At 42.6% G+C, this 17,744-nt stretch overlaps 1 protein-coding gene across 4 annotated transcripts in view; it reads left to right on the forward strand.

Moving 5' to 3' along the window:
- numb (NUMB endocytic adaptor protein) overlaps window positions 1-17,709 on the forward strand; it is a 41,334-nt gene extending 23,625 nt beyond the window's left edge. The window contains exons 3-11 of one of the 4 annotated variants that reach the window (XM_038728301.1): window positions 4,808-4,882; window positions 10,054-10,086; window positions 10,784-10,858; window positions 12,270-12,410; window positions 12,748-12,952; window positions 13,136-13,429; window positions 13,679-13,822; window positions 14,529-14,666; window positions 15,442-17,709. In XM_038728301.1, coding sequence (XP_038584229.1) covers window positions 4,808-4,882; window positions 10,054-10,086; window positions 10,784-10,858; window positions 12,270-12,410; window positions 12,748-12,952; window positions 13,136-13,429; window positions 13,679-13,822; window positions 14,529-14,666; window positions 15,442-16,199 — 1,863 coding nt within the window. In that variant the 3' untranslated portion in view covers window positions 16,200-17,709. The remainder of the gene's footprint in view (window positions 1-4,807; window positions 4,883-10,053; window positions 10,087-10,783; window positions 10,859-12,269; window positions 12,411-12,747; window positions 12,953-13,135; window positions 13,430-13,678; window positions 13,823-14,528; window positions 14,667-15,441) is intronic. The other 3 variants (XM_038728303.1, XM_038728302.1, XM_038728304.1) reach the window with 3 other exon arrangements.
- The last annotated feature ends 35 nt before the right edge of the window (window positions 17,710-17,744 follow it).

The following is a 17,744-nucleotide window of genomic DNA, read 5'->3' on the forward strand; positions in this document are numbered from 1 at the left end:
AACAGGTTGTAAAGTTAAATTAGTTTGTAGTTGCCTTCTGCTACGTGGCAGACAATATACGGTAATACAAAAGCAAAAAGCTTTTCTGCAGTCTAGCGATGCGGCAGCAGTAACTTCTATATCTCTTACCAAATGGCAACAAGGCAAACAGGCTGTGGCTTGGTTGGGTACTGTCCTTTAGAGCTGCAACGATTAGTCGACGTAATCGACGACGTTGACCATAAATATTTGTCGACGTGAAATTTCATTGTCGATGCATCGTTACATAGATGCCGTTTAAGGGAGAGATAGCAATCTTCATATTAGGAACATTTCTGGTAGTTTATTTATAACTGCACTACAGGAAGTGCTGGGGGCAGTACCGCTTCCACTGTCTGCCATGACTGCTTGACTGTAAGCGTTCCTGCGAGAAGCGGAAAGTAACGGAGAAAGAGGCTACCAGCAGGACGGCTTTTATTTTTGCAAGTTTTGTACACTATTTAATCACTAAATACAAATTTGAGCGGTTTTGAGGCAAGAAATCAACTTTTTAGAATTTGAATATTGGCAGGTTTACCAAAGTTGATGGCGAATCTAAAATTTGCTCAAACGTTTTCGGGGTTGGCGAGAGGTTAGCGGTGCCAGTCACGCCCACAGAGCCCGGTCCCAGTTACTCAGACCACTACAGCAGCAACATCAGAGCTGCAGAGACAGAGGAAAGGCAGTGTTTACTATACGTTCATTTATTCGTGGCGGCCCGCCCCAATATCAACGCTGACCGCCACATACTGATTTTGTTTTTATTTTATTTTACTAGGCCTATTTAAAATCTTATTTGATTGCAGAACAGCGCCGTAAACACCTCAGCAGAAGTCTGTCCAACACAACGCTGGCAGTCTGAGACCCAGCTTTAAAAAGGTTATTAGTAATGAGTAATGGTTTAAAGTACATCAAGGAACATCTGGCTTGTGATGTAGCCTGCAGAACATTCTCCACTTATAAAACTTACAGGCACTTTTGAAAAATAAAACTACAGAAGTAGTATGAAAGGGGACTTATGCTTTATTGTTCTAAATAGACATTACATTGTTAGTGTACAGTTGTGGTTATAGTACTTGCTTTTAATTTAATTTAATCCAAAGCAAAAATCTTTGTTAAGCTTTTAAAAAGTTTTAAAGTTTGTATAAATCAGTGAATTATAGGAGTAGCCTACGCTGTCTTGTCTTCTTCCCTGGTTTCTCCCTGTTGATACTGGTGTTCATTCTGAATAGTAAACCTTGTTCACTTAATGGTAACGTTAGCTAGTTACTGTGCTTTCAGACCAAAAATTAGTTAAATGGTTTGATTAGGGTTAGGGGGTGACAAAAATAATCTTGAATAGTCGACTAATTGAATAAATAATTAAGAGATTAGTCGACTACAAAAATAGTCATTAGTTGCAACCCTACTGTCCTTTTATTATCCTTTTGGGCTCTGTGGGCTCTTTGGTCTTTGTTTTTAAGGATGATTTTACAAATTGTCTTTTCAAGGTAAAGAAGTTTCATTAAAGTGCTGTTGTTGTTTTTTTTCTTTTCTTAAAATGGGCTGCTAACATATAGCAACAAAAGAACAAAACAAAACCAGGCTGTAACCAGCCAGTAGGCATACCTTGCCAAATTTTAAACTCTGGTAACTGACCGTTGTTGCAGTATCTTGTTCTACACTGAAAATGTTCAAGGAAATTGTTAATATAGTGAAAGCGGCCAATGAATTACAGATCAGCCACTGTGGGCAAAGGAAAAATTATCTATCCTTGTCATTCCTTCTTGTACTTCTGCAACGCCACACACACACACGTCTCCACCAACATTTCTTCCTTCTGCACTGGCTTTCATCGTGCCGGTGCAACCTACCATGCTACTCCTGTGTATCCTTCCTCCCCCTCCTGCTCCCTGTCTCCCGCTCTAGGTGCCTCAGAGGAGCCCAGTTGTGTGTGGGTTTGGATAGTTACAGTGAAATTATCACTGACTGCTGCACTGAAGAATAGCCAATAGAGGGTCTGAGGCGATGTGGTGGAGAAGGAGAAGAAGAAAGGCTGTTTCAGAATGGGGTGGAGGGAAAAAAAATGGGATTTGGAGTTGTGACTTGGGGCTTCCCTCACTACATAGTGCCTTCAACCAGCATTGTGAATGCCCAGTTCTATACTCATTACCACAGTACCAGAGTACCGGAGTTTTTACCACTGACTGTTGTTAAGCAGCATTTGTGTTTGTGTGTACATTTATGTTTGTACTTGTTTTCAAAGTGAGCATGCAGTGACAGACAGTTATTCATGATTCAAGGTGATTGTCAAAGGCATGAAAATGTAGACTTACTACTTTTTTGTATTGACATTGCTGGAGATGGATGTAAGATTAGATTAAACTTCTTGCACGTGTTTGTTTACCAGCTAAAACAGATGAGAAGGAAATGTTTTTAGATGTCGCAGGTAGATTTAAGTTATGTAGATTTATTTCTATGGAAATGAATGTCTGCGTTTTTGTGTGAGCTTGTTTTCTACCATTATTCACACATTGGAAAGAAGGAGTTTGTAAGGTTGTGTACAGCATGGACTTTCTATTGAATCTGACAGGATTTTTCACTGAAACTGATTTATGGCCAATACCCTGAATTAAATCCTGGAATCCATCTGGATTACATCCAGAGGATTTACGCCAACAAAGCCAACTCCAGTTAATTGATATTGATATGTTTGATACTTTAGTGTATGTGAAATGCCACCTTCAGAGCTTCTGAGCTAGAGGTACACATTTTGTTACCTTTGGACAGGACCAGACTAGCTGTTTCCCCATGTTTCCAGTGTTTATTGCTAAACTAAGCTAACTGGCTGCTGGCTCCAGCTACAAATTTACCGTGCAAACTTGATTGGTAGGACAAGATTAGTGTTGATCTTCTCATCTAACTCTCAGCAAGAAAGCCAAAAATCATACTTCCCAAAATGTATTCCTTCAAGATAAAACCTATATATTCAAACAATACAGGACTGTTCTTTTTTACTTTCAGACTGTTGTCTTGACCCCTGTCCTCCTTATCATTGGCTGTTCAAATGTTTAGAAAATGTGAATTTAAGCACATCAGAGGGTTGCACATGGTGTTTCCTGTGTGTTATCTCTGCTGGCCCTTTTACAGCTGGGAAATCACCCACAGGAGCCAGTGAAATGTAAATACAATATCTCATCTTATGTCTTTCATCATCAAACACAAACAGTGCCGTGACAGGAACAGCACAATAAAGCAAATGCAAATATCATGACATATAAACGGTGTATAATCCTGGCCTACTGTTGGATTAGTGGCAAGTGGAACTAATCCTGGAGTGGGCCCAAAAACAAACCTGGATTTCAGAACCAAATCACCCTACACATGTACAACACACTGTTCAGGATATATTCCTTTCATTTTATAAAGTTGCTTTGGTTTAGCGTCTGTTAAATGTGAATGTTTCAGCCCACAGATTGTTGCTGCCAGCTAGTTACTAACAGGACGGTGTACGATGCTACAGTGAAGCATCTGTTGTGAAACTTCGAGCCTCCCCTGCATTTACTCATCTCACCTCAGCCATGTCTCTGGGCTGATCCCTATTAGTGATGCCGCTGCTTTCATTGTCCTCGCTACTCATAGCTGCCTCTTTGCATCAGTATTGTCCTTAGGACATGTTCTTTTGGACCCATTGCTGTGTGCTTACATGCATGCGTTTGTGTACACATGTGTATTGTAATGCTGTGACCGTATGACTCACATCTGTGGCGTCACATTCTCAAAATAGATAGGCCAGAGGGTGGGGGAGCGGGGGTGACAGGCGTCCGTCCGTCCGTGTGTGTGTGTGTGTGTGTGTGTGTGTGTGTGTGTGTGTGTGTGTGTATGTATCTATAAGGAAAGGGTAAGGACTTCCTCTCTGGCTCCACACGCACAATGGCTTCTGGGGCGGTCAGGGTTGTGACTCTGGAGCGACACACAGCAGGGTGTGATGCTGCTTCAGGAGGAGGGAGGGAGGTTCGAGCTGGAGAAGGCAGCCTTTTCCTTTCATTCAGTTGCAGTTACCCACTTATGTAGGATTTCCAAGTGTAGGTTGTTACATAGTGGTTTCCCCCAGGAAATTGTTAATTGGAGCGAACGTATGTTGTGATTGATCATTCACTGCAATTTCCTGAGCTGAGTCTGACAGCTCTGTCTCTCGTCTCTGTGAGTCTGTGTCTCGTCTCTCGATTAATTAGTTACTAGATGATGGTCTCAGTCATTTAGCATGTGGCATAAATTATTTCATGTGAGGCAGTCTGCCCTCGTCATTGTATACTGTGAGAGACCTTGGAGTGCAATATTGTGTGTTTCCATCAGCTCAAAGTGCTGGAAAACCAAGCAGGTGGTTTCACATTGACCGGGCTAAGTGTACGAGGAAGAGCGGCTTCTTTTTACCCCTTCATGTGTTGGTTTTGTTCTTCTCATGTAATCTCTTCATCAAAAAATCACACTTGTTAGATATACCTACTTCCCCATTTATATTTCTCAGGTAAGTGTTTAGCATTTTCTCCATGGACAAAATTAGGTATCAACTAGGGAGCAATTGAACTGCGATTTACCTCAAAAGTTTAATTAATTAGGTGTATAAGTTACCAGCGCTAGACTACCAGGGGATAAAAGACAGTCTAGACTTGATATAAATTCCTGATTTCATTCCAGAGTTCATTATTTTAACCTTACTTAAACTTCAGTAGAGATAGCCAATAGAAAGGTTTGTATAGCATTACTCACTCTCTCTCCTTCTGTCTCTCTACCCCTCTCTACCCCGCAGTACTTGGGACATGTGGAGGTGGAGGAGTCCCGAGGCATGCACATCTGCGAGGATGCAGTGAAGCGGCTGAAGACGGTAGGTTTCACTAGAGAACCCCTCCATACTTCCAGGAACGAGGCTTCTAAATACCAGACATCCTACTTTCTTTTTATCTGTTTATCTTTTCCTCCATTAGTTTCCTTCACTGGTCTACCAACATCCTACTGACTACTTCTAACATTTCCTTTATTTCATGGCAGCCCTCCTCCATCTGTCCCTCTTGTTCTTTTTAGTCGTTTTTTATTCCTGCCTAGTTTACTCAGTACATCGAGACCTGAGTGTGGCAGATTGTTTCCATTTGTCAGTGAGGGTCTCCACCCATCTTAACCCTCAGACAACCTTCAAGGGTGTCAGGGTCTAATCTGAATGTCTCTTCCCCTCTCTCACTCTCTCCATGCAATGTCTCAGCCAGAGGAGATAGGCAATGTGCTTCCTGTTGAGTTACACTAAAAAAAAAAAAATCCAGTTTGGGGAGCGGGGGAGGAAGGGGGAAACGGTCCTGTGCCAACAAAGGTTACGAAACTCCTTCTTGAATTGTCTGTGATTATCTTTTACTTTTAGTTTAAGATGATTCATACCAATTGAGAATGCACAGCCATAGACTGTATATAAGAAGTGAACATAGTCATCGTGACATCAAGTCACCTCGAGTTGATTTTTTTTTTTGCAGCCAGCAGCACCGGACGTGACAATATTTAGATACACAGCCGTGTGTGGAGCTAGATTTAGCTCAGTGCATCTGTAATTTGCGTTAACTGTCATTTTAACAGGGCTGACAATTTTGTCTAGTGAACAACAGGCTTAAAACAAAATGTACTCACCAGAGAAAGTGAACAGCCAACTCCTAATAAGCTTTTTCAACAGCGCTGGTTAAATTTACAAAGTGCCGTGGATACGAGTCACTCTAGCCTGATTGACAGGTCACCATGGTAACAACTTGTCAATCATAGATAATCCCGCCCTGAAGCATACTCTGCTTTATGGTCTATTTTGCTTTAAATGGGACCATAATTTACTGAATGAACATCATTTTGTATTAAAGAAGACTTGAAACTAGCGACTGAGACCATAAACTCATTAGGAAAGTGTTAGCTGAGGTAATTATTCAGGTGAGAAGTAGGTTCATTTCACCATAATATCTAATGGAACCGGACTTCTTTTTGCAACAAGAAGAGTCGCCCCCTGCTGGCCATTCAATAGAATGCAGGTTTATGTCTCAGACCGGAAGCTTCCCGCTTGTGTACAGCCTGTTTCTTCTGTTATCAATACCTATTCTTCTTGCTTCGTAAAGGGCCTTAATCGTTATGCATGTTCAAGTCAATGAGCTGCTGAAGACTGCTTAAGCTGCTTATACAGTAGAACATATTTGACAATTACTTCACAGTACAATTTAACGGACAGTAAAACACCAGCACCAGTTAAAACAGAACAGTACACACTCACTTGCAGTATTTCATTTACACAGAAGCATGTTTCTTCATACTTCAACACATGTAAGAAGTGTACACAGAAAACACATTTATATTAATCACAAAAGCACTAGTGTTTACAAAACAGTGCCACACAACACACATGTATGCACACACTTATAGACACCCATAGCAGGTTGTGTGTATGCATATTCACACTCAATTTCACAGCCTCACACAGCAGTGTACAGCCACACATTTGTAGGAAGCAGAAGCACAAAAGAAACACAACTACACCCCGGAAGAAGCGCACCCAGAGGCACAGCAGGCAGACGTAATGTATACACACACGTACGTACAGACATTACATACTGTTGTAGTGAATTGACAAAGTGTGAACACCCACACAGGCCTAATAAACACACACAGCACACACACACAGACTGATGCTTGATGAAGTCACATGGTGTACACAGAGCCTGAGGCTGTGAGGTCTTATTGAGTTACAGTCATTTTAGCAAGGTGGACAAAATGGAGCCAACTCAAAATGACAGGCGGGTGCTTCTGCTTCATGTCCTCCTGCGGGCCGCGACTATCTGACCCTCCTCACCCTAAAGACATTTCCTCCTCTGCCTCCGCTGCCTCTCTCTACTCCCTCGTTTTCTCGCCACCCAAAGACCGTATTTGTAAGCCAGCACAGGCATGGCTTTTTTGATCCACGTTTATAAGCAGGGTGGGAAATTAACTTTTTCCATCCAAGCTGGCATTATTTCAAGGTCATCTTGTACACACTCCTTTTCTGGAAAAAAATGGTGACATTGGCAGTTGATCTTTTGCGATGTAACTGTCGCTGTTACATTCCTGCTAAAGTGGTCTTCATCAAGTTTAGCCCTGGCCTGGATGATCAGTTTACTTGTGTGCCTGAGAGATTCACCTTACAGAAAATGCCAGAATACAATCACTGTTGGTAGAGAACTGCACACTATGTTCCAAGAAGGTGCCCATTCATTCTGATAATATGAACTTGCTCTTCCAGGTTTGTTTCCTTTTTGTGCGGCCCCCTACACGTGTCTTCTGGCTTGTCCCATAGACTTTACATTGAGAGGCCATCACACAGGTAAAATAGCATTTCTAGGCTCTGGGAAAGCTTTACAGATGCTAAATTAATAAGGAGTAATATAGTAGTGTTGCTAACATTTAGCACTGGAGGTCAGAGCAGTGGAGCAGCAAAGCATATAGTGGTGGTATACAGTGTTACTGTCCCTGTTGCCAGTTATCTGTGTTAAAGCTAGACTGTCCAGACTTGACAAAGGCCACGCTTTAAGCAGATATGAAATTAGCGAGGCCCTGATAGATCCCAGCTCATCCTCACTGACTCTTTAATAAGCTAACTGTTGCCAGGCAACAAATACAGTTCCTAGCAGTGGAGAGATGGCGAGTTAATATTGCTCAGCTGTAAACTCCATTTCCAGGAACTAATAAATAGTTTGGTCAGGAACCAGGCCCCATACCTGTAGACTCTCTGGTGAGGGCTGATGGGCGGTTTCCTGAAACAACTGCCACAACACCAACACAATTTTGGAGCGGGCAAGAGAGATGAAGAAGCTGATGAATAAGAAGGAAGAACATGAAAATATGTGTGTGTGTGTCCTGTGCTGAAGGGTGTGTGTTGGCAGTCTAGCTGTCAGTCAGCGTGTGTTTGTCTATATGACAGCTACAGCTCTGAGCCGACTCCATTGTATTCCCAGCAGCCTTTGGGACGGTAATGAGAGTTTTCTCACAGCTCTGCGACCCATGACTCAGAGGGGTGGATGAAGGCTGGAGGAGGAGGAGGCGAAGGAGGTAGCGGCTGCACTGTGGCACCATCAACCTCCTAGCTGCCCTTTTGTGTTGTCATCATGATGTCACTTCCGGCTGCTGCTGTTAGCCCATGGCCCGGGGATAGAGTTGTATTCTGTGGGAATATTTATCATGTTATTTAAGAGCTCATAGTGACCAGGAGCGTTTCCTCTGTTTAGACTGGGTGGGGCACCCCACCACGAGATGCTGACATGCTGAAAGAATTTCGATTGTATTTGTACATCAACACCCAGTAGCCTCAGGGTACATCATTGAAATTGTGTCCAAGTCCATCAGACAGTGTATAGATAAGCTGGCGCTTTTAATTAAGACTTTTTACCTCCTCTAGAAATATTTCCTGAGTAAACACCAAATGTGGGAAACTACAGAACAAAACAACTGCCACAAAAAATAAACATTAGTAGCACAGAGGAAAAACTCTCTCTTGTAGTAGATATAGCTGTCGCATTTGAAGCAAATTTTGCAAGGTGCATGTTGTTGCACAAAGTAGGCTTGGTTACACAAGACGCGCGAGTCGTTGTTGCACATCCTGCCGGTGGTTAGTGTTTTTTGATGGGGACAGAAATGACCGTAAGCCACAAGCTCCTAGTACCACTAAAATATTTTGGCTGTGGTTTGAAGGTTGTCTATTAAAAGAGATTAGGTATACACAACATAATTTTATCAACACAAAAAAAAAAGCTTATTGGCTGAAAAGTAAGTTTCCTGCTTTAGCCTTGTTGTCTTTGCCTTGATCTTTCAAAACTCTGCTATCCTTTCTGCCCAGAAAGCTTTTTCACAACTGTAGTTCCATCCCAGCTCACACATTTAATGCCTGAATATTGTATTACCTTTTTGTTTGTGTTATACATTTTTTTTGTCTTTTTAAGCAGGTTTTTATTGTGGTGTTGCAGCGATATGCCTTCAAATCCCCTCCCCCACACTGCCCTCCCATTCTAGTGATCTCAACCCTTTCAACATTTTTTCCGCTAACCATAGCTCGCTAATACTTGCTGTTCCGGCTCTAACATCATCTGCATGTCTGCTTTGTTCTCACAAACATACACACTAACAAGCGATTAGCTCATTCTAAATGAATCTCCAGTTCTGGTTAACACATTAAATCATGCATTAACATGGTGCTCAGGGTGCTGTCTCCACCATGGCTGTGTAACAGGAGCAGTGTGGCACTCCTTTTCACAGCTTATGGGGAGGAGAGGAACTCTCAGGGATCGGGGGAAGAAGGGAGGATTAAGACTAGGCCGGGTCTGGTTGTCGGTTCTTTATGTGGTGGCCTAAACTTGACCCCTGACTCTTGTTGCCTGGTGAATCATCACAGGCTTGACTCAGAGTTCAAACTGCTGTCTGTGGGAATCTGTTTCTGTCTTCTAAACTATGGAATGACCATGTTGCGGTCCCGGAATCAGAGGAGAAAGAAATAAAACGTGATTTGGGATTATCTCCTCCACATACTCGCACAGACACACACCTGAATATCTGCCACCTTTGTTTCCTCTATCCAGGCATCTTGGTGTGCTGTCTTAGCTGTGGGACTGTTGTAGTCTTCTAGGGTTGTTGTTGTTTATTTTAATCACCGAATAACCTAGGGGTGTCCCTTCCTGCCTGCTCTGCTGGGAACAGTAATAAGGTTTACTGGCTTCCAGCGTGGTAGTACTAACAGTTTTCATCATAAAGACAATAACAACCACAGCATCACCCATCAAAACATCCGTCAGTATGGAATCATGTGGAGCTACCTGATCCATTGCCTCACTCACTCACTCACTCATAACCCAGCTTCACCTCCATCAAAAAAAAAAAAACCCAAATCAAATCCCTTCCTGTGGACTCCAGACAATTTTTAGACTTCCTAGGTAACATTTTCATGCCTTGTTCCTCCCCCCATGTCCTCCACCCCTCTCACCTACCCTCCCTTTTTTTTACCACATCCACTTCCAGGACAGGAAATTCTTCAAAGGATTCTTTGCAAAAGTAAGTTATTGCTTTATGTGTCTGAGTGCGTCTCTCTTTATGATGAGCATTATTATTTTTCCTCCTCTCACATAACACTTCACTCTTTGATCAAACCTGAAGGCTGGAAGAAATACACACATACACAGGGGGGTAAATCTGTCTGGAGAGAGACAAACAATGATGCATGTGTCTTTGAGCGGGTGGGGTGGTTTAGGCTGGGGCGGGGCACTTCTTTGTGTTTTTTTGTGTTTTGTGTGTGTGTGTGTGTGTGTGTGTGTGTGTGTTTTGTATTAACAGGAGTGCCATCTCTCCCTTCAGCCCTTCTTCCATGAACCAAGAAGGGAACAATGAATAGTTTGTGTGAACGAACGTTTCCTTCTTGTGCACACACACACACAAATATTTTTACGGGTTGTTATTCTAACCGCCACTGTCAACTGCATCAGTGCACCAATTCTCATACCATAAAATTTTCATTCTACTGAATGACACAGCACTCAGAAAAACAACTCCCGACTTGTGTCTTCTCTTTTCTCTCTTACCTGGTGCTTTCTCTTTATTTACAGGTGTGCTTTGTGAGTCTGTGTTGACAGATTTTTTTATGAATAGGTACCAAGGAATGGTACAAAAGGAGCTGATTTTATTGGGGCATGGAGAGACCGGAAAGTTTCCTCGTTTCTTACTCGTACCTGTCCCTGTTGTGTTTTGTTTGCAGGCTGGGAAGAAGCCGGTGCGAGCTGTGTTGTGGGTGTCGGCAGATGGTCTTCGTGTTGTAGACGACAAAACAAAGGTAATTTCCCTTCAGACCTCTATCACAGCCTTGGAAACACCTTGATCAAAGAGAGAGAGAGAGAGCTGCCAGAGGAAGTACACATGGCTTTAGTTAAGGTGGAAGCTGCTGAGCTCTCGCAATTAGTAATGATAGTGAAGTTGCTTTACTTCCCTCTTTGGAAACGTGTCCAAAGTGCACCTGCAGGTGTAGATATGAGTGAACAGTAAAGGTTATATTGACCCCTGCTGGAATAAACCTATACTACATTGAACTGTATTTAAGTTTTTCTTTAGAGCACCCACACACCTTTTAACCTTTTAAAGTGATAGTTCGGGGCTATATAGTCACTGTATCAACTGCAGTAGATGGCGGTCGGTGTGTCCCCAGTTTGTAGTAACAGAGTTGCACTGGCACAAAAGTTAAACAATGTACTGCTGTGGACAGGGTCATTTTAGCCACATAAAAAAGGCTTTTCGTTTTCATTTCCTTTCGATCTACATTTTCTCAACCTTAGAACTTTCTTTTCTAAGATTTTTTTTGGGACATGCTGACTGCCATCCTCTGCAGGTAATACACTGACTATGGATGAGTTCCTCAAATGGCTTCACAAATCCCAAACTATCCCTTTAAAGAGAAGTGGGTGCTGACTGTGTGATCATCAGCACTGATGGTGTTTCATGTTTTCTGTGAGGTTGTTAATGACGTGCAGTCATAACTGCTTTATGAAATACAAAGATTCAAAAGAACAACAAAAAGAAAGAACGAAAGTACAATTAATTTTGTTAATTAATTTTAAGCTATTTACATTTGTTGGCCCTGCGATGGATTGGCGACCTGTCCAGGGTGTACCCCACCTTGTCAGCTGGGATTGGCTCCAGACCCGCGCGACCTGTACGCAGGATAAGCGCTTGACGATGGATGGATCTCTCTCGCTCTCGATCTCGCTCTCTCTCTGGTTTGCTTCTGTGTATATGGACTTCTGTCCTTTATTATTTATTTACATTATTGGTAGTTTTTTAAATAATAATAATAATAAATGGAAAATTTTTCAACAATATTGATTTACCAAGAGAGTTGATACCAAGGTCTTCCAAGCCAGGAAAATTGTCTAAGATTTTATTCAGAAAACATTTAGGAATTTGGGATCTGAAACACACACAGATTTAATTTTTTGTTGTTGTTCTTTTGTGTTCTATTTTTTATTTTTTTTGTATTTATTTTATTATCGTAGGAAAGAATAAAGTTTGATTTGGTCAGAGAGCATTATCGGGTGCAGACTAGTGCTTCTTGAGATGGTAGTAGTTCAGTCTTATTCGAGCACTCTTCACATTGAAGGGCTGTTCACTATGCAATCATTCACGACTCAACTCAAATGAGTGTCACTTAACTCTGACCATAGTTTTTAATGAGGCGAAAATGCTATTTGCAGGACCTCATTCTGGATCAGACAATAGAGAAGGTGTCGTTCTGCGCTCCGGACCGTAACTTTGAGAGGGCGTTCTCTTACATCTGCAGGGACGGCACCACGCGACGCTGGATCTGCCATTGTTTTATGGCCATTAAAGACTCAGTAAGAACTCATTCTAATACTACAATACTATTTTATTGATTGATATTAATCTTAATTTAAATTGAACATTATGAAATCAAAACAAATGTTGAACTACATGTTTGAAGGCTGCTCATACTTCCAATTAAAATCTTAGTTGTCCTCTTTCAAAAGCCTCTGATCTTATACATTCTGCTGTGTATTATGTGTCATTTGAATCATGTAGTTTACATAGGTGTTTATGAATGCTTTTCCCATCTTTAGAAGTTTTTTATCACATGTTTATAATAGAAAGTACATTAATTTAACTACATGATTTGGTCGGGGAGACCTTAATTGTTTGCATGGTCTCTTTCAGGGAGAGCGTCTCAGTCATGCTGTGGGTTGTGCATTCGCCGCTTGTCTGGAGCGAAAACAGAAACGGGAGAAGGAGTGTGGGGTCACAGCAACCTTTGACGCCAACAGAACCACTTTCACCCGTGAGGGCTCCTTTCGTGTTACCACGGCAACAGAGGCGGCAGAGCGGGAGGAAGTCATGAGGCAGTTACAGGATGCAAAAAAAGGTCTGAATATATATAGCCCGTCTAAATTTAAGTTCTTCCCTGACCTCGGAAATGGGTCGGTCTGTTCGACCTCCACACTAGCTAAAAATAGTCTTTTCATTTATACTCCCACTTTCAGCTAATGTTATTGCCTCATTTGTTCATTGTTGCTTCATTGCTTGAACCGTTGTCCTTCTCTAACAGCAGAGACAGATGTTGCTGGGAACTCTGCCACAAGTGTGACAAACTCCACTGCACACCAGACGGGAGGCTCACCATCCCCGTCCTCCTCCCCGCCTCTCTCTGTATCCGCCCTGGGACCTCAGGTGATACCACGCAGACACGCACCAGCCGATGTTATCGCCAGGCAGGGCTCCTTCAGAGGCTTCCCGGCCCTCAGTCAGAAGACTTCTCCCTTCAAACGACAGCTGTCACTACGCATGAACGAGCTGCCCTCCACCATGCAGCGCAAGTCTGACTTCCCCATGAAGAACACAGGTGAGTTTGGGAGTTTAACCTTTAAGCACAACTGCAGCATCTGTATTTTCAAAGATCCATCCTAAAGATGAGAAGAAAATCAGTAACAAAGAAGGTCTTCTTCTTGTTTTTTTTTTCTTATTAATAGAAATTTGTTGTTGCACAACTATTACATAAACAAATTCCCAGATGAATTCTCTACTTTCTTCTAAGACAGTAATGTCTTTTATATTTCCTAATATTAACTGTTCTCTGGTGTTTCCCCTCCAGTCCCTGAGGTAGAAGGGGAAAGTGACAGCATCAGTTCACTGTGCACTCAGATCACCTCAGCTTTTAGTGGACCCCCAGAGGACCCATTCTCCTCAGCACCAATGCCCAAGCCAGCATCATCCCCACAGTCTCCTGTAGCGCCAGGTAACATCAAATAAACCTCGTCGTAAACCCTTAATATCTAACATGTGTACCTGTGCATTGGATATGTGGTTTGATTAAACAACAAAGTTTTAACTAGACAAATCTCATATTTTGGCTGCTCCGGTATTGATGCTGCATTCAATTTTACCTCAGAAGTCGTGGCTGGGAATGATGTCACAAACGAGTTGACTGCATTCTAGTACAACAACAGATTTAAGTAAAAAAAAACAGTACCAGTTGATAACAACGCATTTTGTGGTATTTTGCACAACAACACTGTGTGTACGACGGATTTAATGAGACACAAATAAGACAGAAGTGCGATGAACAGTATATTACCACAGCTTTCACTACTTTTGATGCTCAGAGCAGCCATCTTGGATTTTGAGTTCGGGGTCAGTGAGGTTCTCCCATCTATCTGAGTCGGAAATCTGACTAAAGGAGCGTTCCGGGTGAAAGCTTTGATTATTTGCTCTTAATTACTATCGAAGCTTCGAAGCTCAAAAAATGACATTCGGTTCGACATTTAGTTCTGTAGGAAATAAATAGACTTCTAGTGATCATTGTGTGCCTAGAATGTGTGCCTGCCCACATTTCCTCATAACTACTTTTGTAACATTTATTTTATATGTGTGATTAACACTTGTTAGGATTGTTAATTAACTGCATGGTAATATTGTGCATGTCTAACATCTGTCTGATGTAGTGAACGGCACAGCTCCTGCCTTCTCTGTTGCTGCTGCTGCTACTGCTAACCCCCCAGTTCTACCCCCTGCTCTGCCTGCTCGAGACACTAACCCCTGGGCTAAGACCCCAGCAGGGATCCCTGCCTCAGCGCAACCAGGTAAGCAGAGAAGCTAAATTCCCAAGTTCGCATGTCACAGGGTGCACTGAGAGTGTACTATTGATATGAAAAGAGGGACATTACAATGTAAGGTATTGTAAAAGTTGATGGTCATCCTATCCTTCATGTTTTTGAAGATGAGAACACAATAACTGAATGTCCATAAGATGTTGGTGACACCAAGTTCCTGTAGCTTCATTGTACATACACACATTGAAGTCAGAATTTCTTAAAGCAATTTGGGAAATAAGCTTTTTGGCTTGCTGGTGGGTAATTAGATATAAAGCTACAGCTCTGTCCAAAGATAACAAAATCAGTTTATCATTAAGAAGTAATCTGGCACATAATCCTCTGTAAAATGAATTAAACAAATGAAATCTAATGTGTTTATAACTTACGTGAACTTTAGATGTGCCTGTGGGTGCGTTAGCCTCAAACAAAGCCAGGCTAGCTGTTTTCAGTCTTTATGTTAAGCTAGCTTCATATTTCACAGACAGATATGAGAGTGGTATCGATCTTCTCATTTAACTCCCTGCCAGAAAGCCGTTAAGCATATTTCCCAAAATGTCAAGCTATTCCGTTAAACAAGCAATGGCTTTGAACTGGGATGATGAATCTTTTACTTTTATTTGCAACTTGCATCCCCAGTCTTCATCAGTGTTTCTTTGTCTCACTGATAAACTGTGCCTGTTAGAGGCGTGTGCCTCTAAATTAAATGTTTGTTTATATGTATTCACTCCCTTTTTTTGCCTTCCTGTGTATTTTCTGCCTACAGGGAGTAACTGGTCATCCCCTACTCCGGTGATAGTGGTCCCCCCTACATCCTCCCCAGTCATGCCTTCCCACAGACGCACACCATCAGAGGCAGACCGGTGGTTAGACGAAGTCACCAAGTCTGTCCGAGCCCCACAGCCTAATCCAATCTTGGCGGCTGCCACGCCTCCCACCCAGCCGTTCACCGCCCCTGTGCCGATGCCTGTGGCCTCTGTTCCCTCTGTTCCCCCGGTGGCCTTCATGTCCTCTCTACCCTCCACTGTGCCCATGTTACCCCCTCGCCAAACCGCCTTCCACCCTCAGGCTCCAGCCTCCTACCCGATGCCGAACGGGCTGCCGTTTCCTCAGCCCAGTGTCCCTGTGGTCGGCATCACTCCTTCACAGATGGTTGCTAATGTATTTGGCTCAGCCACGCAACCCCAGCCGTTCCCTGTCCCGGTCTCCACAACACATCAGCATGATGCCCAGGTTGTCAGCAACGCCAGTCCATTCATCAAACCCCCACAGTCCACAACAATGAACCCTGCTGCCCTCCAGCCATCCAACGGTAGTGTGACCTTTAACGGGGCAGACAGCTGGGCTGCTCAATCCCAACTCACTCCATCCTCCCCAGCCACCCAACCGCCCCCACAGCCTCAGCAAGATGCCTTTGAGGCCCAGTGGGCAGCCTTGGAGGGCCGCTCGCGCCAGCGCACCACACCCTCCCCAACAAATCCCTTCTCCACTGAGCTGCACAAGACCTTTGAGATCCAGCTCTGAAGACTGTGTTTGAGATTAGAAAGCACTGGACATTAAGGAGGCTGTTTTAGTTGAGGGAGCAGAAGGGTGATTGACTAAAGAAGAGAGAAGAATGTCCTCCTGTCTCTCCTCATCTCAGTTTCAGTGGACAAGCTCAGCAGTGCGAAAAGAACTGGGAGACAGTGGAGAGCAACAGGTGAATCAGCAGGGAGCAGAACTCTGCACAGCAGTGAAGGGAGAAAAAACAAAACAGGTTGCTGTTAACAAGGGTGCAGCTCCCCAAGCATTTCATTAGCGTTGTCTGTATTGTTCTGTTTGTGCTGTGGAGCGCAAGGTCGTTATTACCCTGTGGAATATCTGTGCCGCAACACACCCATCCCCCTGTCAGCCCTCTACCACCCGCCCCCACAGCCAGGTGTGGTGGCTCCAGTCCCCTGCCTAACTTTGCTCGGTCCAGCTCCCAGCGCCCCCTGTTGACAGAACGGGACATCCCTCACCTGGCAGAGGAACTGCAGCACTGAGAGAACTCAGCTTCCAGATGAGAAGTTCTCATTAAGAACTTCCCAATCAGAAGAATAAAGTCAGACAATGCCAAAATCTTTATTTTTATGCATTAAGTATATTTTAAATAGCTTTGGAATCTAACAGAAGAGTTGTAAGTAATCGTGCCAAAGGCACAGGCTAGCTACAATGAGACAAGTTCATGTTCGTGTATACAAGAAATGACCGTATATATTATACATAAATATATATATATATATATATATCTATAAAGAATCTATACTGTACACACAGCTCACAGCAGTGCTATGTTTTTTTTTATGTGATGTAAAGAGATTTTGTGAAGGGACAGCTGCTTTACTTTTTTTGTTTGTTTTTATTGTTTTATTTTTGAAGAAGAATCTCTTTATTTCTGTTTATTACATCCTGTGATTGGATGTGAAGGATCTCACTGTAAATAAGGTATCATTGCAGCAACAATCAATGGTGGTGGTGCCCAACTGGTTGCCTCTCTTACTTGTGCTCAGTTTTAATAGTTTAGTACACATCAGTACTTAACATTTTACTTCTGTTTTTGTGTGGTAATGATCTTGTTTTTTATTTAACACAGTAGGATGTGTCATCTCCCGTTTCTCCAATTTTTTTTGTAAGTAGTTGATTTAAATTTTTTTATTTTGCACAAGCACTAAAGTAGATGATTTTGAGCTCACAGGTGACCTTGATCAACATGGGTTAGTCAGTTGTGGTGCTGCAGAGCTGAGAAGCTGCATGCTGACCTGCCCTGACCTCCATTAGCCTGCTGTGGTTCTGACGGTAGGCAGAAAACTACAGGGAGATAAAACTGTTTCATCTCTGACTGTCTGATTTCTCTCTGTCATGTTTTTATTTTTTAAATCAAACCTGTGAATATGATCTATTATCTGATCTATTTTTCCATTTTGTAATTATTTCATTACTTTATTCCACTCCTTTGGAGAAATGTTGAAGCTAAAAGGTTTAATAAATTGAAGGTGGTAGAGGAAAAAAAGTACTCTGTGTTTTGAATGTATACGTTTATTGAAATCA

The sequence above is a fragment of the Micropterus salmoides genome, unplaced genomic scaffold (assembly GCF_014851395.1).
Source record: "Micropterus salmoides isolate LMB-PRFRI ecotype aquatic unplaced genomic scaffold, ASM1485139v1 Ms_hic_scaffold_19, whole genome shotgun sequence".
Taxonomy (NCBI): Eukaryota; Metazoa; Chordata; class Actinopteri; order Centrarchiformes; family Centrarchidae; genus Micropterus; species Micropterus salmoides.